Below are 22,214 nucleotides of genomic sequence, written 5' to 3'. Positions count from 1 at the left end.
TGGGGAGCAGGAACCCAGGGCGTTGTCCCTTCTCCAGCCCAGCCCTTCCCCCTGCCCTCAGAGCTACCTGGACACCTGCAGCCCCCTTCTGAATTTCCTTTACATGGCCCTGCAGGGAGCCCCATTGTGGAAGCTGCCCCAGGAGATGCATAAAGCTGTTAAGAAAACAGATTTAGAGCCCATCAGTCTCTGCAGACACTGCATTGAAAAGACAAGGGGGGTGGGTTGGAAAGCAGCTTTTGGAAACAAATGGACGATTAAAGAACCCAGTGGTTTGGTGGTGGGAGCTGGGCTTGGCACCCTCCAACTCAGCCTGTCACCACTGACTTACAGCCCAGCCCTGATAATGGGAGTAAATCAGCCGGCCACCAATTTGTCAGGGCTTCTCTGAGCTTGAGGAGGATTTCATGGGACAGCCATGCTGAGCCATAAATTTGTTCCAGGAATAAATGTTTCCTTCCCCATGGGGCAGCCATCTGGCTTGCAACTCGCCTCCCAGAGCCAAGGCCCAGACACCTGCCAAAAGGAGTAGGGGGCTTCAGGGCCCCAGGGCTCCCCATTGTCTTCCAACCCAGAACAGACACCACCTCACTCTGCCTCTTCCCGGCTATCTTCCCTCAGGGACCCAGCTGAGGGACACCTGCCTGGATCTCTCTATTCCTTTTCTTCCCATCCCCTATCCATGACCAACCCCCAGTAGGGGTGAAAGAACTCTAGGGAGAGATGACCCAAAAAGATTGGGACAGATTGAAAGGGATTGTCCATGCCTTGGAGGAATAGGCCACCATGAAGCCTCTGAGGAGGCTTCTAACCCTTTCTTGTCCCAATTCTGCTCACATTAAACCCCATCTTCCTAGAGTAACAGGGAACGGGCAGTCTTAGCTTCTAACACAAAAGAACTGCTTCTTGGGTTTCCTGTTGGTGACAGCTGAACTTAAGGCTGCCACCCCCATGTCTTCTGCCTGCTACAGGGGCAGGAGGAGACGTGGTACTGACTGGGGCCATGTGTGTAAAGGGCTGAGCCTTCACTGAAGAATTAGCTGGGGGTCTGTGTGGAAAGTACTGGCTCCTAAGGCTCAGGTTCTGAAAGCATCTTTGTCCTCAGGCTCTGCTCTCTGAGATTAGAGACCCCAGAGTGACCCAGGAGAAGACAGAGGGGGGAATCTGACCTGAGATGGAGGGATGGCTGCCTTGCTGGGTGTTACCCTAGCATCACTATTTACTACATGGTGGATTTGTCTGAAAGAGCCCAGGACATCATTTCATTGGTGCCGCACAATGATGGTGAGGAGTAATCCTCAGTAGTTACTTACACAGGCTACGTGTTTTTATTCCAGGCCAGTTAAAATGCAGTGTGCTCCTCTCAGTGTGAGGCCCTGCCAGCCTCCTGGGTCCCTCTCCTGCACATCCCATCCTCTTCGAGGATCCTGGCAGAATCTGGTGTGGCTTGCCTCTTCTGGTGGGGTTGGTTCCCAGGAGCAGCATGTGTAGAGCATAGCACCACCCCTCAGAGTTGGCTGGACTCAGAGAATTTGGTAGCCAGCTGGAGGACAGCAAATGGCATGTCTGAAGTGTCTCCAGGATTTCCAGCCTTGCCTTGCTTGTGACCCCAGGAGGGCTGCCTTCACTGTCCAGGGACAGGCACGTGTGAGGTTACGAGATCATGGTGGGTCTATCTGTGGGAACCTGGCAATGCTGGTTTCCCAGCTATGAGAATTTAGTTGCCTCGCTACTGGGCCCAGTTCTTTCCTGTACCCTGCAGACCCGTCTCCTCATGAAGATGCTGGTCAGGAGATGCTTTCCTCTATAGGAGGCTAATGCCGGGTTATCCCCTCCTCCTGCAGGAATACTGGGTTGGTCTGAGGACCAAAGACAGAGCCATAGATGGCAGGCACCAGGACCACCCTCCCCAGCCTCCCTTCTGCCCCAGCAGGGCTCTGGACAGGGCTGGATTGGCCATTGATTGCCTTTTATTGAACTTGTCTTCCCCACTGTGAACTTGAAGGCCTCCACCACCCTGGTCCTATGCCAGCCCCACCCTTGGAGCCTCCTGAGCAGTGATATTAAATAGGAAAGCCTCTAGCCAGTGGAGCCTCAGTCCACATCGCCCATCTTCTGCCAGGCGAGGATCTGGGGGGCTCCCTGGGGGGGAAGTGTGGGAAAGAGGGAGGGCCAGGGATGGGTGAGGATAGGAGGAGAGACAGCCTGTGCTCCTAACCTGGCCCCACAATGTAGAGGGGACCTGAGCAGAACAGGAATTGGCATGACAGAGTGGCAGTGGAGCAGATAAGGGAGGAAGGAAGGAGTTGCTTCCCTAGCCATTCCCCCGCCTGGGTCTGTAGCCAGGGTCATGGAGGGCTTACAGAGGAACCCCGCCCCAGGACACAGTGCCATCCTGGCCCCCAACCTAATAACAGACCCTACTATAAATTAGAGGAGCTGAGAAAGACCTTTCCACACTAATGCCACATGGGAGTGGGCCCAGAGCAGAGCAGATCCCTGCCTTGGGTGGATTTCCGGGCATCCCTGGGCCCTGCTGCTGACGCCCAGATCAGGCTGGCCTCCACCAAAGGCCAAGGGCATTTCCAGCTCCAGAGTCCCATCCTCTGCTTGGCATCTTGGCCATGCAGGTCCTTCCCCAGCTCTTCCATCTGCCCAGAACCTGGAGGAGAGTCGTAAGGCACGGAGTCTGTGTTCAATGTGTTCAGGCACAATTACTGTTCTCTCTGGAAAGGGTCTTTGGGTTTTCCTTGTCATCACCCCGTGGATCCAGGATGAGGAGCATCTCCCTGGGAATTCCCCAAAACAAGCTCTTTGTCAGGGATCTGATCTGAGAAGGGCTCAGCGTGGCTGTGGGGAAGTGGCAGTTGTCTGCCAGTATGTCTGTCCTCTCTCTGCCCCAGTTCTGCAGAAGGGCAACATAAGCCAATATGGGCAAAATGTGCCCTTGTTTTGAGAGTGGGTCAGGGCCTCAGCTGGCTAGCTGGTTCCCACCTAGAAGCCACTTAGCCAGGCTGCATTTACCAGTTTGCCAAATGCCATTGGCTAGGTCCCAGGGAATAGATGGTCACCTCCACCTTCTGAGGGAAACCTGCAGGGCTCTACTGAGGGGCCAAGCCAGCCCTCCCTTAGAGATTCTTTATCTGAAGAGCAGCTTTCAATGTCCTACCCTTAGGCCACCTCATACTTCTGGTGTCTTCTCACCTTGGGAAGCAGCAGAGTACACCCTGCTGTGCCCCTCCCATTCCCCAGTGAGCTGTGGAACTTGTCACGGGACTGGCCCTACTGCTACCCTCCCTGGTGGGAGCTGGAGGCCTGCAGGCTCCCTGGAGCTTTTGTTTGCATCATCCTTGACCTCAAGCTTACTGCCCACCTGAGCCTGCCAGAAGAGGAGCTCCTTCCCCCCTCCCCCAGGAGGAAACCTGATGCTGTCGCCCTGGGCGCTCTAGCTTGAGGAGTCATTAGCAGTTTCTGCTCTCACCCTGTCAGTCTGTTCCCAATTCATCAACACTGCTGAGGAGCCTCCTTCCCTACAGCGGAGGGATGCAGGGTGGGGCTGGGATGGGGCCCTGACTTTCTAATGTGCTTTGGGGAGATAGATAGGTAGTAAGAACAACGAGGTGGGCCAAAAAGGACCCACTAACCTGGTTGGGGTTGTGGGGGGGATGGGTTGCAGACAGATTGGAAGATAGGTGCTGGCTGGAGAAGGGAGCAGAGGAGGGTGGGGAGGAGGGGGCAGCACTTGGCTTCAACTCATTTAAGGCAGTGCTGGCAGGCTTGTGAGAGTCCCATTGGCCCTCGAGCTGCACAGATGCATCCCAGAGTGGGGGCGGGAGATGGTGCGGTGACTAAATAGTCACTTCCCTGGGGACCTTCCACTCTCGGGTCTGGGGAGAAAGTGCCTCAATAGGATGTCGGCCTTGGAACCAGAAATCATTGTGGCTATCCACCAGGATGCTTCAGCTATCCGTGCCATGGCCTCTGATTGAAGAGGCCCTTTCACAGGGAAGTCTGAAAGCTAGAGACCCCTTTCGGCCTGGAGGCTCTGATGTGACTAAACTAAAGCCTTACTGTCTGTCTGTCTCCTCTCCTACGGCACCCAGGCCTGGGCACATGCAAAACAGATGTCTGGATGCTAGTGAGGAGGGAAGTAGCTGTGTGGGACCAATATTGGGAGTAGGTGAGAGGGTAAGGGAGGGTTGGGTTGGGTTAAAGCCCCTCCCCAAAAGTCAGAAGGTGATGTCACTGCTGTGTGTGACTGGCAGAGGCTTGCACCCAGGTGACATCTCTCCCATCCCCCTCAGCCACTCCCTAGCAGCCTCCCCCCATGCTCAGTCCCTATTGCTCATGCCAGTTTGCAGGGCCCTGGCCTCCCCTTCTAGTGGAAGTATACTCACACCACACTGAAGGCGGGAGCAGGGCTTCTGCAGGTGTGACCCAGGGAAGTTCAGTAATTCTGACATTCCTGCCCTTGGGCTGCTTCCACCTGCCGCCTGGGGATCTCAGGATCACCTGAGTGATTATGTGGTCAGACTTACTCCTCTTGCAAGGGAAAAAAAGAAGATGCAGGAGGCACATGGCTTGACCAAAGTCCAACAGCAAATTCAAGAACAAGACACCCCATCTCCCACCTACAACTTTTCCTACTGCTCAGTGCTGCCCTCCGTTTCTAGATGCCTGGTCACTGTCGATACACCCCCTCAGAGATCTCTGACACCCAGATGTCTGGGTTCAGATCATGGTTCTGCTGCTTCTAGCAAGCCCGGGTGCTTCCAATTCTTGTCTGTAAGACAGGGCAACATTAATACCTATCCGAAGGGTTGTCATGAGGATTCAATGAATTTCTGCTTGGAACATGTTTTGAATAGCGCCTGGTACCTAGGAAGTGTGTATGTTTTGACTAATACTTTTGTCACCCTCTGTTCTTGTGTATCTGTGGGGACCCTGTGTGTGGTCCAGCCCCTCACCCCCTTCTCACTACTCAGCTGGACAGCCCCCGCCCACTCCTACTCTGACAGGCTTCATTACTGGGATAATCTCCTGGCCGCAGGATCGGACTTGACGCGCTGTCACACGGAATCAGCTTCTGAGCAGCTGTGGCCTTGACAGTGCAGGGCCAGGGGAGGAGGGGAAGGGCCCGGGTAGAGGGGAGTGGCCCAGCTTCTGAGCTGCAGTCAGAGCAACCTGCTTGCAGTGAAGACAGAGAAGGTGCTGAGAGGAGGCATTCTCAAAAAGTGACAGACCCTCCCCTCCATGGCCTAGGGCTGTCACTTGGAGAGCCTCAGGAGCACCATGGCCCTGGACAGTGTGAGAGCCTGGGGAGTTCAGAGTGACCCCCTCCGGAGTGCTGTGGAGGAGGGTGGTGGGGATCCAGAACCACTGCAACACTAAGGTTCTCATGCTCTGGTATGTGTGAGGATTGCCTGGGTGCCTGCTTTGGTTTGTTTTACTTTCTCTGAGTACAGTTATAACACATCCTAACTTGGTAGACTGTGTTGGGACCCAGGTACCAGCATTTTTAATAAGCTCCCCACTTGCTTCTGATATCTGCCAGCATTTGAGAAATGATTAATCAGAAGAACTTCAGAGTGCTCTCCTTACCCAGTCAGAGGTAGGAGAATTCTAGGGGCTCAGTGTGATGTGAGTGCCCTGTGGTGACTCTACAGTCTCATCCCAGGGGTGGCCCCACTTGCCCACAGCCCCTTTCCTGTGTCCTTTCTGGCTTTACTTCCTAACCCCCTAACCCCCTAACCCCCTTTGCTGACTGCACATGCAGGTCTGGGCCCATTATGAGGAGCAGCCCGTGGAGGAGGTGGTGCCCGTGCTAGAGGAGAAAGAGCGTTCTGCCAGCTACAAGCCAGTGTTCGTGACTGAGATCACTGATGACCTGCACTTCTATGTGCAGGATGTGGAGACCGGTGAGTACGCCAGCCCGGCCCGCCTCCAGAACCCCCTGGGCTCTGCAGGGTTGGGGAAGGGCACAGCCTGTGCATTCCAGGGGCCTCTCCCAAATAGCCTTTGGCAACTGGCCATCCCCTGGGCCCCACATGCTGCTCTGTGCCCTCAGGTTATTTCATGTACCACAAGTACCATGTACCATGGGAGCCCTGGTACAGGGCCCAAGTGTGAGCCCTGGAGTGGGTGAGACTAAGCAGGGTCTCTGAGGGCTGGTGAGGTAACCCATCTGGTCTGGGTGATACTCAGAGTCTTAGGGAATTGTTTTGCTCTTCTCAGACACCCCTGGCTGGGCTAGGCATGGGGATTTGTAGCCCTCAGAGTCTATCAGGAAGCAAGGAAAAGATTGACACAATGTGGTCAGGAAGCACAAACCAGCATCACTTAACCCTCCTCCCCCTCAGCTTCCTTGGGAAGGCAGCAGGAGGAGAGGAGCCTGGGCTTTTTTCTCTGGGGTTTCTCCTTCTCTAGAGGTTACCATAGCCCTGAGTGGTAGCCAGTTGCCATGGAAACAGGCTGCGCTCAAGGGGACGTCATCCCCTGGCAGTCTTTCTGAAGGACCCTCTGTCTCCATCCTCCTCCTGCCTTCAAATGCTGTGTCCTGTGACCAGGGGACACCTCAGCAGATACCTCAGGCTTCTGGAGGACAGAGCAGTAGAAGCCACTCTTGCAGCCATGGCCCTGTGACCCCTCCGGCTCAACTTCCCACCTCCACTCCCTTTGCTCTCTACCCTCTCCTCCTTCCTCTCCTTGAATCCCTCTGCAGGGAACCATTTTAGTTGAGAGTAGAGGGAAAAGCTCTTATAGCCACCTCTGGGTCCAAGAAACCAGATCCTTGCAAGGGAGAGGAGCCTGAGGATGTCAGTGGCACTCGAGGCAGCCCCATGGATGGCAGGGTATGGCCTGCCCAGACCCCCAGTGCCCCCTTCCCCTTGCCTGGCCCCTCCAGATCATCAGCCACTTCCCTCTAATGACATTTCTCAGGCACCTGTTCTGTGGCCATGTCAGTTCACCAAGGAAAACCAACTTTCTTGAGCCCTGGGCTGGCTCTGCCTGGGAGGGAAAAGAGCCAGAGAGGGGTAGAGATGAGCTAATGAGCCTTCAGGATGAGGTTCCCTTGAGGTCAGCTGCAGTCCTGCTGGGCATTGCCAGGTCTGGGTGGTGTGACAAAGAAAGGAGTCTTTGACTGGTGGTCCAGGCAGGAAGAAGAGCTGTTTCTGAGCACAGGAGCCAGGAAGAATGGGCCTCAGGAAGCTCAGGAAAAAGGGAGCTTGAAGAGCTGGCCAAGGTTCAACAGCTCCCTAGCAGGCTCTTCCTGGCCTCTCCAGGGGACAGAGCTTACAGGTTCAAGGCTTCAGCCAATAATCTCAGAGGCTTCCTGGGCATGCTCTGTGCCCCACCTGGCTATCTCGGTCAGCTCTAGGGAGCCAGAACACTGCAGCGAGTAGTGGCCAAGGTAGGAGAAAAGGAACCAAGGGGGAAACCATGTATTCTTGAAACACTAGGGAAGGGGGTGAGGCGCTTGTTGGCATGCTATCTGGAGGGCTGTAGTGGACTCCTGAAGAGAAGACCTGACCTCGGTTCCATAAAATCCTTGAAAATAAACTTCAGCAACTACAGCCTCCCTCTTCTGAAACCTTTCATCCTCTCCTGGGGGACATTCTCTTGCCTTGTGTCTCTTCTCTTAATTAAAGCCTGCCTTCAGGAAGGATCTAATGAAATGATGAAAGCGTTGCCATTAGCTGTAAATGACCAGCCAGGCTCTGTGTAAGGACTTGTTTGCAGGAGGCAAAGTCTGCTTCTGTTGCCTTAGAGCAAAAAAATAAAAATAGACCAAGTATGGAAAGAATTTGTCTTGTAGAAAGTTTACTGCCGGGTGGGGCGGGGAGAGGACAGCTGTTTCCTAAAAGTCCCTGTTCTGAAACTGGGGCTTATGAATGCTGGGACAGTGGCCCATGCAGAGGTCCAAGAGTGGACATGTCTTTGTGTGTGAATGCAGAGTGCATCTTCAATACAGTTGAATTCTTAAGCACTCTGCATGTGTCAGGGATTTATTAAGCCTTGCAAGAGCAAACAGAACCAAGTGAGCAATGGTCTGTGCCCTGAAGGAGCTCACAGCATAGTGGCAGAAACATAAACCAGACAAGGAACATATAAGGCCAACTGTTGACAAGCGTACCAACAGCCAGCATGTGTTAGGCACCTGTTACAGTGTGGCCATGGGCTCTGGAGGTGGAAAGAAGAATCCCATACCCACACTACACGAACCCAGCTACCCTTAACTCAGAGAGCAAAGGTGGCACAACAGGGCTGATGCAGAGCTAGAGGCAGGGCCAAGGGGGATGGGAAAGTAAAGTTACTGGGGACTGATGCTTAGCTGAGTGGGGTCGGAGGACACAGCATTAGGGCTTGAGGAGGGAACCTGAGAGGACCCTGGGTGTTGCCAAACGTGATTACCAGTTGATGAGCAACAGGGACTCAAGATTGGGGAAAGATAGGCAGGGAAGAAGACTCTCCCCCACCCACCAAAGGGAGCACAAGTTGGAGTGGGAGGTTGGAATGCCAGCAGTACCAAAGCTTGCTTTTGCATGTACTTGACATGGTAAGCAAAGCCAGAGTAGCCAAGTTTGAATATACTCTGGGCTCTGCTCCCCATCTTCTGTGGTTCAGAGTCTGAAGCTCTTTCCTTGCCCAAGGTTGTGTGGGGCCCATCCTTCATGTTTGTCCCCGGGAGACAATGGCAAAGAATGGCTGCAGCCCTCATGGGAATGGGTGTAAGCTGTCCCACTCCCACCCTGGACGAGGCCAGCTGGCCTGGCTCCACATCCCCATGTTTCGTCCACCTACTTGAATGGAGCCCAAGAACATCCCAAGTGACTTCCAAAGCCCTGGCTGGTGGATTGGAGAGCTGACGTTGTGTGGTTGTGTGCCTCTGAAGCCCAATGTGTCAGCAAGTCCCTGTCCCACTTTTGAAGACAGTGTAAACCTCTTGAGCAGAGACCAAAGAGGACTTCCCTGTGGAATGGGGCAGTCCAGTGCCACAGGCAAATACAGAACACCATGCCCTGCCTGCTCCCCAACCCAGGTCTCACTCCTTCCTCCCCTGCAGGCACCCAGCTGGAGAAGCTGATGGAGAACATGCGAAATGACATTGCCAGCCACCCTCCTGTCGAAGGTTCCTATGCCCCCCGCCGGGGAGAATTCTGCATTGCCAAGTTTGTAGATGGAGAATGGTAAGCCACTTGGAACTGAGCAGAGTCTTAAGCAGGAGCAATAGCAGGTCTGTCCTCAGGGCACAGGCCTGCATAGCTACCAGGTATACTTCAGGCATTTGCCTTAGCAACCTGGTTTCCAGCGGGTTGTGGTGGTGATTGACTTTGGCCAGCTTTCCAGTATGACCCTCCTCATTGCCCACCACCCATCTGGGGCCTATGATTTTCCTGCAGCCCAGTGAGCCTCGTGTATAGAAGTAGTGTCTCTTCTTGTTCCTGGGAAACTATTGAGGGAGCCATGGCTGGCTGAGACTCTCCGACACAGCCTTCACCCCACATGGGAAAAAATGATGTCACACGGGGTAGGGAGGGTAGAGGCTGACTCTTAGTGAGTCCAGACCAGCCGCCCGACCCTCCAGCCCAGCTGTCTGGAACATGAGCAGGAGCACTCACAGGCTGCAAAGAAGGTCACTTATGTCTGATCTACCAAGAGTAGGGCCCATGGCCTTCCCTGGGTGACGAAGTGACTTGGATGTGTTCCCTGCCGCGGCCTCCCAGACAGATCTGCCGGCTAATTACAGCTGCTGTTCAGTGTGCTGGCTTTAAACAGCAGACATCAATCTAGTCATTAGTCTTGTTGCTTTATGCCCCAAGGACACATTAATCTGCTCCACATGCTCCCTTCTCCCTCCCCCTGCTCCCAGCGAGGCTCTGATTCCATTAGATGGTGGCCACCATGCCCCGCACCTGGGCCTTCATGGAGTCTGAGAACTGCCCTCTGCGACACCCAAGGGTGTTCACTCTGAGCCCAGGGCAGGGAAGTATTGTGCCACTTCCCTGCTGTCACTAAGGCTCCAGGGAGGCCATACTCTCCAGGGCTGGCCCTTGAGCTCTGCCTGTACTGCCATTGCAGGTACCGCGCCCGAGTGGAAAAAGTCGAGTCTCCTGCCAAAGTGCACGTCTTCTACATTGACTATGGCAATGTGAGTGTGGGGGACCAGGAAAGTGGAAGAGTAGGCAAAGAGGGGGCCCCGGGGGGCTGCCAGGGTCATTCAGCACAATAGTCCCCTGTGTCAAGTCTCTCTGAGCTCTCAGAGATTCCTGCAAGCTCTGAATCCCTTCCTGACTCCACAGTGAGCATGTAAGCATCTCTGCGGTTCGTGTTACAGGCCACTGAACCCTGAGAGACCAGGCACAGCTGATGTATCTCATCAGAGGTTTCTGAGCTCTGAGGAGTCTCCTTTCTGGGCGCTAAGGATGAGTGCCCAGCCACACCCAGGGTTGGCTCATCTTCTGCCCAACTTCTTTGAAGAGAGAACCCATGGAAGTTCTCACTGCCCCACAGCTCCTGGTCCTCATGCTTGACTAGGTGCTTGTGTGCTGATCCCCAGCACTTGCCCAAACCTAGGCATGCTGGGAAAGGACAGTCGTAAGGGAGCAGAGTGACGAGCACCCTTGAGAAAAGCCCATAGGGCTGGGCCTGGGAGTCTGTTAACAATTCTGGAAGATTCCCTGTGGGCACGGCAGCAAGCAGCAAGGAGAGAAATTTGGAATTCAGAACCATGCTACTCCTGATGTTTGTCCACTTTCCTCAAAGGCTAGGGTTGAGGGTCAATTAGCAGAAGCCCAGAGTTGGGCCATGCTCCCAACTTAGCACCAGGGGATACACAAAAGAGGTCCTGCTATGTTGCAGGACTGTCGGGACCCTCAGTGTGCTTTTCCAGCAGAGCACCCCCTGGCCTGTGGAAAAGTATTCAAGGAATCACAGAGGGAAAGCATTGGGAAAAGGTGGAAATCGTGGCTAGAGATCAGTGATCAAGTTGATTATTTATTAGACACCAGGTGTGCCAACACCAGGCCCAGGGTGAGAAGGTGTGAGCCATGGCTGCCTGCTTGCACATGGGGCTAAGTGGGAGCAAGTCGTGGCCGGGGCCTGAGTTAGAATTCCAGAGACCCAGTCACAGGAGTCATCTTGTGAGAGAGTAAGGGCAGGGGTGGGTGGGCATCAAGTATGTAATGCTCTTGCCTGACATGTCCTCTGCAGAGAGAGATCCTGCCGTCCACCCGCCTGGGGACCCTCCCACCTGCCTTCAGCACTCGTGTGCTGCCTGCTCAGGCCACAGAGTATGCCTTCGCCTTCATCCAGGTGCCCCAAGACGTAAGTCTTCCTTCCTTCCTTCCTTCCTTCCTTCCTTCCTTCCTTCCTTCCTTCCTAAGAAGGCTGTCCCGTGACATTCAGCCACTGATGGCGGCCCTCACAGGCTACTAGGAGATAGAAACAGTAACCATTAGTCTTTTAGTGACAGGACTTGAGAGATGGGAGTGACCAAGGAAGTTGAGGGAAGGTGCCACAGAGGAGGTAGCATTAGAGCATCTGAGCTGATTCTGTAGATGGATGGGCCCAGTGGGCCAGAGCACTTTGGGCAAAAACTAATCCACATGGTTGGGAGTCTGGGACCTTGTGGGCAGTGGCAAGAGATGAAAATGGAAAGATAAATCAGGGCCTGATGGGTAGGGGCAGGATTTTCGGCATAGGTGTGACACGGTCAAATCTGGTTCTGCAAGTTCCTCCAGGGGCCATTGTCAGAGACTGGATGGGGTAGTAGTGGAAGTCCAGGCTAGACACAGTGACAGCCTGATCACACCAATGTGCCACAGGGGCACTGTTTGGGGAGGGGAAGCAGGAAATGCGGAACAGAGGATGACTGGGTTTCTTACATGTGGCTATGATGCTGTTGGCCAAGATACTAGGACAAAAAGGAGCAAATTAGGTGTGGGAACTCTAGGCAGCTTGATATTGTTCAGTTTGGAAAGCGAGGAGACCTAGAACCACAGAGTTGGGAGCCAAAACCATGGGCACATATAGGGCAGTATGTGGAAGACAGGTTGTGGAAGAGAGTGAGTCTTGGCAAATGCTGGCCTTCTCCAATCCAACGAAGAACCTGAGGCAATGTGCATCCAGAGAGGAAAATATGGGCTCAGGGTGGCAGAGCCACCCAGTTTCCAGAAGTGGGGAGCCAATCTGCAGTGTCCAGCTCCCTGGGGAGGTCAGGCATAAGGCTTGGCGAGTACCCTTGGCTTCAGCCCTAACAGAGGTCCCTGGTGCTCAGAGCAGGGTCTGAACAGCCTGCTTGGAGCTGCTGCCAGATGGAGGGTGCTAAGGAGCAAATGGTAGGGTAGGAATTGGTGCCATAGAACATTTTATGCCTTTTCATGAAATTTGCTGAAGGGCAGAAGAGAAACAGTGGGAGAAAGTGGTGACAGCATAGGTCAGGGACATGATGGAGAGAGCCTGAGAGGTCAGTGCATGCACAAAAGCAGGACTATGAGGGGTCAGGGCACTAGAGCACAGTCTGGTAGGGGTGGGAGATGATGGGGGGCCAAGACAGCAAGTGGAGGGTCAGTTTTGGATGGACAAAAGCCACTTTTTCTCAGAGACAGAAGGCAGGTGGGCAGAGTATAGGGGTGGTGACAAGGTTGGGATATATGCAGATAGGCTAGGTGGGGAGGGAAAGGACAGGACAGAGGGGATGCTTCCTGTCTGGAGGCTGTTTCCTTCCTTGTTAGGAAGTGGGGAATGAGATGCTTGCACCTGCTGGACACTTACTTGGAGGTCCATGAACAGGACCTGGGGCCCACGTGGCTGTCTTTAAAGCTCACCCTTCTGCCTCCCACTAAGCTGCATGTGTGTCTGCTCCAGGAGGATGCTCGAACAGACGCTGTGGACAGTGTCGTACGGGATATCCAGAACACTCAGTGCCTGCTCAATGTGGAACACCTGAGCGCTGGCTGCCCCCATGTCACCCTACAGTTTGCTGATTCCAAGGGGGACGTGGGGCTCGGCTTGGTAAAGGAGGGCCTGGTCATGGTGGAGGTGCGCAAGGAGAAACAGTTCCAGAAAGTGGTACGTGATGTGGAACCAGGCTTCCAGTGCTCCCCACCTGCCATCACAGAGGGGCTGGGGCCGCATCAAGAGCCAGTGACAAAGCAGGGAACTCTCCATCCTGCTGTTACTGCTGGAGAAAGATAATGGATTTGGGTTTGTTGGGGTTTAAAAAAAAAAAAAAGCTAATTACATCTCAAATTAATTGGCTGCAGGCTTGGCTGAGAATGCAGCTATAAGCTAGAGCGGGAGGGTCCCTTAGCATGTGCCCCCAGGTGGCAGGCTGGAAGAGCCTTGCCAGGGGTGGCCTGGAGAGGGCCTACACCTCCCTTTATCATTCCTTCTCTCTAACATAAACTCCCAAGTCTGGAGCCAGCTGCTCACTTGCAGTGCCACTTGGAGCCAGATTCAACTGGGATGGGCCTAAGGGACTGCCCCTGCCACCCTCCTGCCTCTCTGAAAAGCCACCCCCCCTCTCCCCCCCCTCCCACCCAGAGTGTGGAGCTGGGCCTGAATCTTCCGGTGCGGGGACGGGGAAGGCACCTGGGGCCTCGCTGCTTCACAGGCTGGACCATGAAGGGCCTGTGGCTGACACTTGGGACCCACCTGCACTGCCTTTCTTACTAAGCATTGGGAGTTGGGATGGGCATCTCCCCCTCAGGACGGGCTGGGGGGAAGCCTGTGCCCTCCTGCGGAACCCAGCTCCTCCCCATAGTCTCTCTGAGAGGAGGGATGAGAGCGGCAGTGCTGAAAGCAGCCTTCTCTCTCCAGTGTGCCTTTTCCCAGGCCTCTCTTTCTTGCGGCCTCTGGATCTATGGCACTGGTTGTGCAGGATGGTGATTCATTTGGAACAAGACCACAGTGTGAATTGCTACTGTGTCTCCTCTGGACAGGAGAAGCGTGACACCCCTAGTCTTCTCACTAGAGACCCCCAGTGTCTTGAGATTGCCCTTGGAGTTGACATAAGTTTCCCTGTAAATGTTTGAGCTCTCACTGTCTCCCCTGGGAAGCTACCCATAACGTCTCTGGTGTCTAGAACATTCCTTTGCCCAGTATCTGAGAATAAACACCCTACAAGTGTTCATTCATTCACTGATTTTCTTTCAACAAGCTTTTATTGAGGGCCTACGAACCTCCATGAGTAAGAGACATTTCTGCCACTATGGAGCCTCCATTCAAACATGAGTTGACAAAAAAACGTATATACTGAGTCAGTGAAATTGACTGATAGGAGATAAATGCAAAAAAAAAAAAAAAAGATAAATGCAACGGAAAAAGAGAAAATAGAAATAAAAGGAATCAGGAGTGTGGGGGAGGGATGATTAGAATTCAAAATGGGATCATTTGAGGCATCACTGAGATGGTGATGCTTTATCGGTTCTCAAAGAAGCAAGATTAGTAGCCAGGTGGACATGAGGGGAAGAGCATTTCAGGCAGATGGAAGAGCCAGTCCAAAGAGTCAGGGAACAGCAAGAAGGCCCATGTGACCATGCACTTTGGATTTTGTTCTGAGGGAGCTGGCGACCCGCTGAGTGGGGGAATGACGCAGACCCGACCCAGGCAGCCCCCAGGGTCATTCTGGCTGTTCCGTGGCAAATACCCTCTTTGTGACCTCCCTTTCTTCCCTTGTCCCTCCAGATCACAGAGTATCTGAATGCCCAAGAGTCAGCCAAGAGCGCCAGGGTGAGTTTTTGCCTCAAGGGCTCCACGGGAAGCTGAGAAAGGGGGCTTAATTCTAGGGTTCCAACGGGTCCCACCTCACAGTCATTTTCTGCCTTTTCACAGCTGAACCTGTGGCGCTATGGAGACTTCCGAGCCGACGATGCTGATGAGTTTGGCTACAGCCGCTAAGGAAGGAAGCGAGTCTGGCCCCCAGCCCCGCTCACACCAGTACCTCCTCCTCTGCAGGGAGGGTGTTTTCAGCTCCAGACCCCAGATCAGGGGTGTAGATTGGGTCCAGCTTTGCTTCAGTGTATGGAAATGTCTTGTGGGGCACCATCTGGGCTGGAGGTGGGATGGGGGAGCCCAAGGCTTTCGGAGGGCAGGCCATTGTCTTCTGAGATGACAGGCACTGCTGTCCATAGTCTGTCCCAGCTGATTTTGTGTTTTTATTTGGCAGTTTTGTTTTTAAAGTTGTCCTCAAATCAGGAACATGAAAGACTTTGTCCTAACATAGGGCATGATCCTGACACCCAAGGCCAGCTGGCACCCCACTTCTATCCCAGATTGCCTTTCTCCCCAGCTCTCTGTCCACCTGTTGATTGATTATGTGATTCTTCTGATACGTCCATTCTCAAATGCCAGCGTGTCTACATCTGCCCCCTGCCAGCCCTCCCCACTTCTGTATTTAAAGCTTTCAAGGCCCAATAAAATAGTACCTGCTGTCTGCAGCTCTTATTGGTCATGGTGGAGTCCAGAGCCTGGGGTCTTGACAGCCCCAGCAGGAGAAGACTTGGGCACTTGATTGACCCTCAGCATAGTCATCTGCATGCCTGGCCTCAGCCCTAGAAACGGCCAGTCAGGGGAAGCAGAGCAGTTCTTCAAAGTCATGGGCAACTCCCAGGACCTGGGAGGCATGATGGCACCTGGCCATCCTGCAGAAGGCTGGAGAGCTTCTCTTTTAACTCGTCAGTCCAGACTCCCCACTGCACGTGGCTGCCCTCAGGACCTGGAAGATTTAGAGCAGCTTGAAAAGCAGTGCCCAGGAGTGGCCACACACAAAAGGCTGGGCTCGGTCTCACCAGGCCCCTGTGGAGAGTCGCTGATACTGTCCTTTGCCAAGTTCTGCTGGAGCCCCGGCAGGGGGCCAGAAGGAACTCTCTTCCCTCTCCTGCTGTGGCTGGAGTAAAGGCTAGCACCAGATAAGCTGGCACAGTGTGTGTTAAGGATTGGGGGCCCCAGTGCCTGCCCATCTCCTTCCACAGTGTGTGTTCGTTGGAAAATGGAGCTGCTAGAGGACAAAGGCAAGTCCAAGAGGGGTCTCGGCTGCTCGCCAAGGAGACCCTGACATTCCAGGTTAGTTCCTGCTCTGTTTGACTTAACAGAGTAACCTCCAGGGGATTGAGGTAGAGCTGGCCACAGAGCTCAGAAACCCCAGGCCACTCCACCCCACTCCCCCACCCCCCGATGGAAGAGGGAGGCTCAAGAGCAGCCACTGTCATGTGCAATGAAGAACCTGTTGTGTGAGTCCGAGAATGCCAGGGAGAGAAATGAGGTATGCGACAGGTCACCACAGTGTCCTGGGAATCTGCCTCATCTATGCAGCCCTGCCCTTCCTAGGCACATAATCCTGTGAAACATGGCATACCTTCCTGGTGGCCCCACATTCAACCCCCCATTTCCAATCTGGGATGGTGCTCCAAGCTGCCATATAAGGTTGGTCCTTTGATCTTGAAGAAAGTCAGGGGAGGTGGTAGGGCCTGGCTGGCGAGCTCTTATCCCTAAACCAAACATCCTAGATGTCAGAAAATTCTGGTTCTTGGCAATTCTGCTCCTACACTCGCTTGTTGAGGCCCAGAGTTTACATGGGGTTCTACCCAGAACCTGTCTTTTAGGTGAAAAGATATGTGCTTCCTGAACTCAGGGTGCATTCTAGCTAAGGGGAGAGGTTAGTGGGGGAGAAGTGTGTGTGCATCTCTAGAAACTGTGTGCTTCCTTTCCCTTGAAGACTCCCATTTCTGCCTGCCTGCCTGCCAATCCCTCTGGGTTAGAGAGCTTATGGTCCTCAAATCAGACCCTTTACGGCCCAGAAAACTAGTTTCCCATGACTTACTTCATATAGCCCCTGACAGGGCCCAAGCAGTCAGCAGAAGTGTGAAGGTCCCTGCCTGTCTCCACTCCTGGAGAAGCTGTCCTGCCCGCAGCAGGCAAGCCCATTCCCTGTGGTCTTACATTTTCTTGTCATGCATGGGGGAGGCTAGTCATAGAGAAGAGAACTCCCGCCTCCCCCGTTTCTCTACCTCCTGGTGGGGTCCAGAAGTCGGTCAGGATGTACTCCCCATGAGCTCCATTGGCAGGGGCAAGATGCCAGCCCACTCTCTAGCAGAAGGGTCTGAAATCAGCTCACTGTCTCCACAGTTGCCTTGGTTACATCTGCGCCCAAGGATAAGCCCTCCATGGCTCTGCAATTGAAATGATGCCTGAACCTTCCTACTTCTTTTCTGTCTCTTCCAAGGCTGGTTTCAACTCAGGCTAGACCGTTCACAAGGCTGGACGGTGCGGCTGCCAGTTCATCTCAGTTCCTCCCCTGCACATCTGTTGAGTTCCTGGGGTCTGTTGTAGGCGGAGCTGGGACTGGGGTGATGGGAGCCAGGCACATAGGATGCAGAATTTCAGGGGGGCACTCAGTGTGTGGATGCATTAGAGGCTTTGCCTTTTGTCCATACTTAAGATCAGCCAACACCAGCACTTGCACCAGTAGCACCAAAAACTTCTCCAGAGTGCCTTCCCCTGCCTTCCTTTCCAGTTGAATCCGAAAACCTCCTGAGCACCTATTATCCATCCATCCACCCACCCACCAAGTGCAGATTAAGACCCAGACAACACTGGGTCCAGTGGATGCCAAGGCTGTCTCCGTAGGCCCCCAGGAGCCATGCAGGCCAGGCTGGAGTAACTGAAACCTCCCTAACAAGCCACAGCCATGGGCAGTGCACCAGGACATGGGGAGGGCGGCAGTCAAGAGCTAACAGGTGGAAGGAAAGCAGCATGCTAAGCTCTGGACAGGCTCTGGAAGCTTCCCAGTCTCTGAGGGCTGATGCATCAGAGCCCCGGGTTTGGGCTAGCCAACAGGGAAGTACTGCCACCCCAAGACCCTCACCAGTGACTGTCATCTACCTTCTCCCTGCCAGCAAGCAGGACCAGAATGGAAAGCGGGGGGGGCTTCTGCAACTGCCTCTACTTTATTTATGGTTTTGATTATTTCTGCATCCCAGGGAGAGTCAATGGACCCCTTTCCTTGCATTAGCTCATGTTGGGAAGCATTGGGGAGGGGCTGGAGAACTGGTGCCTCAAGAGTAGTTATTGATGTCCTAATTACGAGAGGATGCTAATTTAATTTGAACCTAATTACAGTGCACTACCCTGGGTGGCATGTGTTTTAATAATTAACGTCCTTCAGATGCGTAGGAGTATGATAATATTTACACTGGGTTGGCTAGCAGCCTGGGGAGGCGGGCTGGGGGCCCATCCGCCACCCTCCCCCCGGACAGCTTGGCTGCTAGCAGGTGGGGAAGATGGCATATGAGTCTTGGTTGGCTAATATCTTGTCATCCTTCCCAGGGAATATGCTTGGGCCTCATTTCCAGCCACTTCCTTGACCCAGCAGGCTGCTCTGCTCTGTGGGGCTCCAGGCTGGAGCTCGGAAATACACAGTGACCAGTAGGATCAGCGCTCAGAACGCCAGCCTTCCTCCCCCAACCGAGGCCGAGCTATGCAGATGAGAGCCCCATCCCTGGCTTCCCCTGCCTGCCAGGGCCCATCCCATCCTGGGGAAGGGCTTGTTTAGGCAGGAGAAAGAGCTGCTTGGTTTCTCTTCTTTTTTTTATTGGGGATACTTATAAGGAAATAAACAAATTTGGAAAAGTCCACAAATTAAAGGATACAGGGGTTTACAAAGTGAACATAGCCATGTAAATATACACAAGTCAAAAGAACATTACCACCTCCTCAAACTTACTCTTCAGTCACTGTCCCCCTCCAAAGTAGTGCCTCTCTTGACCTTGCTCCCCAGTCGAGGGTTTTGTCTGTTTTGTGGTTTTTTTTTTTTTGTTTTTGTTTTTTTTTTTCGATTTTGTCTGGTTTTAAGTTTAACATAGGTGGAGTCCTGCAGTATGGATTCTTGTGTGCCTGCCTTCTCTCGCTTTGTATGTCTGTGGGCTGTGTCCTTGTTAGGTTCGTTTTGCTGTGTACCTTGTTTCTGTATGTACTGTTGTCTGAATACACCACTTCTTGGTTATTATGAAGGAGTCAGATGCTCAACAATCTGCTAGAGCCAGAGCTATGCCAGTCCCTAGAGGAGAAATCTGCTCATTCTAATTATGCAACTGGGGGACAGGAGGTAACACTAGATGAGATGGGGTAGCAAGAGGACAGGGCAGGGCAGTTCCACCCACTACAAACGTGGAATAGTGTGGTTGCCAGAGTGGCTCCCTTGCCCTGCCTTTCAAAGCTCCCAGAGGTGGGGAAAGGGTCTGTCAGCATGTTCTAGAAGCCAAGCAGAGGAACCAGGTGCTTAAGAGGTGATCTAAGGAAACATGAGCGTCTATCAGAAGCCACTCTGGACCAGTGCTTATTTAAGTGTGGCTGACCGACCAGCTAATTCAGAATCACCTGAGGTGCTCGTTAAAACACAGCTTCCAAAAATTGCCAGGATTCACTGGGAGTGGGAGTGTAACTGAACCATCCATCACAGTAGGAGGACAATGGGTAATGTTTGTGCAGTTGATAAAACAAGAACTGTCCTGTTTAGCAATGATGGTAACCACCAAAAAATCTGAAACAGATGATTAAAAGTGGTTGCATATAGGTAACAGCTGAGGGTTGGGAGCACTTATTAGAACTCCCTGTGTATCAGCTTTTTCATCATCAGTGAGTATTTCTGATTTTTTATTTATTATCAGGTAAATCTGCATGTATCGCTTCCCACTCCAGAACCATTCCCTCAATTCTTGTGGTCCAGGGCCTGGGAATCAGCACTTGTAACAAGCTTCTTTGGTGATACTGATTAGTTCTCAAGTTCAAGAATTAGCTATCACTGTCCAAACTCATTTTATAAGGTAAGGAAGGAGACAAAGTGACTTGCCCATCTAGCTTATTTATGGCAGGGCCAGGAATAGAAAACCAGTCCCTAGCCTATGTTCTCTACATCATGGCTTTCACCTTGGCAAGTGTCCGTCCCCATGGGCCTGGCTCCCAGGGGCCTGAGGACCTGGGTCAGTTGAAGGAAGCCAGGGTGCCCTTGCCCTGGTTCAGTTGAAGGAAGTCAGGGTGCCCTTGCCTAGGTACAGGGAGGCGACCCCTCCAGTGAGCAGAACACTTACAACCTTGCTCTGTGCAGAGCCACTGCACTGACTAGCATGAGCAAAATGCCACTGCTTGTCCTGCCCTGGCAGCAGCAACATCCTGAGGTGGTTTTCTCAATAGGAATGGGTCTGCCCTGAACCCTTAACCCTCTGGTAGTGAGGCACTTAGCACTTAGTGCCCTCTTCCCCACTGCCTCTAGGCACTGTTCTAAGTGCCAGGATAAAGGGAAGAATCATCCCTCATATCCGCCTACAAGCTGCTGAGGACATCAGATACTGGTGATAGGAAAACCCAGTTAACCTTACTGATACAGGTATATGTACAAACATGGTGGCATTAGCTTGTCAAGTTGACAGTGTGCATGCCCACGATCCAGCAATTCCCTCCTGACTGCGGCCAAGAGGTTCTCTCTTGTTCTGCATGTGTGAGAACCACCCCCACCAGGAGTTGTGTGCAAGAAGGGTCACCAGGGTTGTGTTCCTGCTAACACAAAACCGGCACCACAGACGCCACAAGGTGTATACATACAACGGAATATTATTCAATGAAAATGAATTGTGAGCATGCAGAAAAATGGGTGAATCTTAAGAAACAAGAAAGCACATCTCAGATGACTTAATGCCATTTGAGCATTATTATATAAAGTTCAAAACCAAGTAATACACTGCTTACATACATAAATAACTAAGTGATAATGTATGGGATGTGTCTAAGAGTGTAAGGGGCTAGAAGTTATGGTTAGAGAAACCTCAAATAGCACTTGTCTACCAAGGAAAGTTATGGGAGGTTTTTCAAGGACGAGGTGACTCAACAGGTTTGCCAGATGGAAGAATGGGTCTAGTCCAGGGGCCACACAGCAAAGCTCTCTGCTGGCCTGTGACACTCTTCAGACTGCCTGCCCAGGTTCCAGGGCAGCATGTGGCCACATAGCACCAAAGGCCTGTCCTCGCCAGCCCTGGGTGCTGACCAGCTGAGGTTCCATTGGCCCTGTGGGGAGAAGCAGCCAGTGTGAGTGGGCAAGGCCTGCATAAGACACTTCAGGGTTCCCACATCACTTTTCAAGTTGATGTATATCTTTAAGATACACAAATTTAAGTATATGGCTTGCAGATGTTCATAAATCTGAACTTCCCTGCAACCACTCAGATCAACAGCGTCCCAGAAGGTTCCTTGATAGTCCCTGCCCCCCTAAAAGTAATGACAGAAGTATGTCACCATAGTTTTGGCTGTCGTTGGTGCCGGGCTCTTTCAAAAGACATTTTTCCCAAAAACAGCCCCGGGGGAGTGAGGCTGTTGCGTGGTCTCTAGGGACCTTTATGAGAGCATCTTGGGACTGGAATCAACTCTGGGCAGGACAGGGGCCTCACAGCTCCATCATGACTGCCTCAGGACCTTGGAAACAAGAAACAAGAGGACCTGGGTCAGCTGCCACCCTGACAGCGCAGATCCATCATCCCAGCTCGATGGAGTCATTCTATGCCCTGGGCTCAGTCACTGTGCCCTGAGAGTGTGACATTGATGCGGTTCAGTGAGCAGGCAGCCTCAATCCATAGGTGTTATCTGGGTGCCTGGGCCAAGGACACCAGCTCACCCTCTACTCTGGAGTGGATGTCTGGTGCTCTTCGCAGCCACCCAAGTGCTGTTTCAGGCCAGGTGAGTGTGGCCCAGGGACAGAGCCCCCAGTATTAACATTTCACGTTCCCAGTTGTCCGCGTGGAAGCAGGAGAAGACACAGCTGCAGTTAATCTAAACAGTCCCCCTGTTGGACTTCGGAAGGTGGTGTTTGCACACACAGATGGCCGTGGGCAGGAGTGTCTGGGCCTCAGGCTTCATAAGAGGCAGTGGTGTCGGGGCAGGCGGCACGGTGGCCCATGATCCCAGCCCCCAGCTGCTGCCCTGCCAGGCTGTACTCTCTCCAGCCTGTCCTGCGGCACCTGGCTCAGAGTCTAGAACTCGGAATTAATTGCGTAGTTTAGGCTGCATTCAAAGGCCAAGTTGCTAGATAGTCAACCAGATTAGTAATCATTAGGCTGAGTTGATGCTGGTAGAGTATGTGGAAATGAGACTTACCTCAAGGACTCAAGACAGCGTAGGGGCCGAGGACACACCTCTGAGGGCAGACAGGCTGCCCTAGCTTGCCTTGT

At 53.1% G+C, this 22,214-nt stretch overlaps 1 protein-coding gene across 1 annotated transcript in view; it reads left to right on the top strand.

Moving 5' to 3' along the window:
• SND1 (staphylococcal nuclease and tudor domain containing 1) overlaps positions 1 to 15,440 on the top strand; it is a 417,294-nt gene extending 401,854 nt beyond the window's left edge. Inside the window, exons 18-24 of the mRNA XM_026010782.2 lie at positions 5,777 to 5,918; positions 9,065 to 9,188; positions 10,081 to 10,150; positions 11,212 to 11,325; positions 12,868 to 13,071; positions 14,689 to 14,733; positions 14,836 to 15,440. Coding sequence (XP_025866567.2) covers positions 5,777 to 5,918; positions 9,065 to 9,188; positions 10,081 to 10,150; positions 11,212 to 11,325; positions 12,868 to 13,071; positions 14,689 to 14,733; positions 14,836 to 14,901 — 765 coding nt within the window. The 3' untranslated portion in view covers positions 14,902 to 15,440. The remainder of the gene's footprint in view (positions 1 to 5,776; positions 5,919 to 9,064; positions 9,189 to 10,080; positions 10,151 to 11,211; positions 11,326 to 12,867; positions 13,072 to 14,688; positions 14,734 to 14,835) is intronic.
• The last annotated feature ends 6,774 nt before the right edge of the window (positions 15,441 to 22,214 follow it).

This window comes from Vulpes vulpes, chromosome 7 (genome assembly GCF_048418805.1).
Source record: "Vulpes vulpes isolate BD-2025 chromosome 7, VulVul3, whole genome shotgun sequence".
Classification (NCBI taxonomy): Eukaryota; Metazoa; Chordata; class Mammalia; order Carnivora; family Canidae; genus Vulpes; species Vulpes vulpes.
This window is presented reverse-complemented; position numbering and strand designations above follow the sequence as displayed.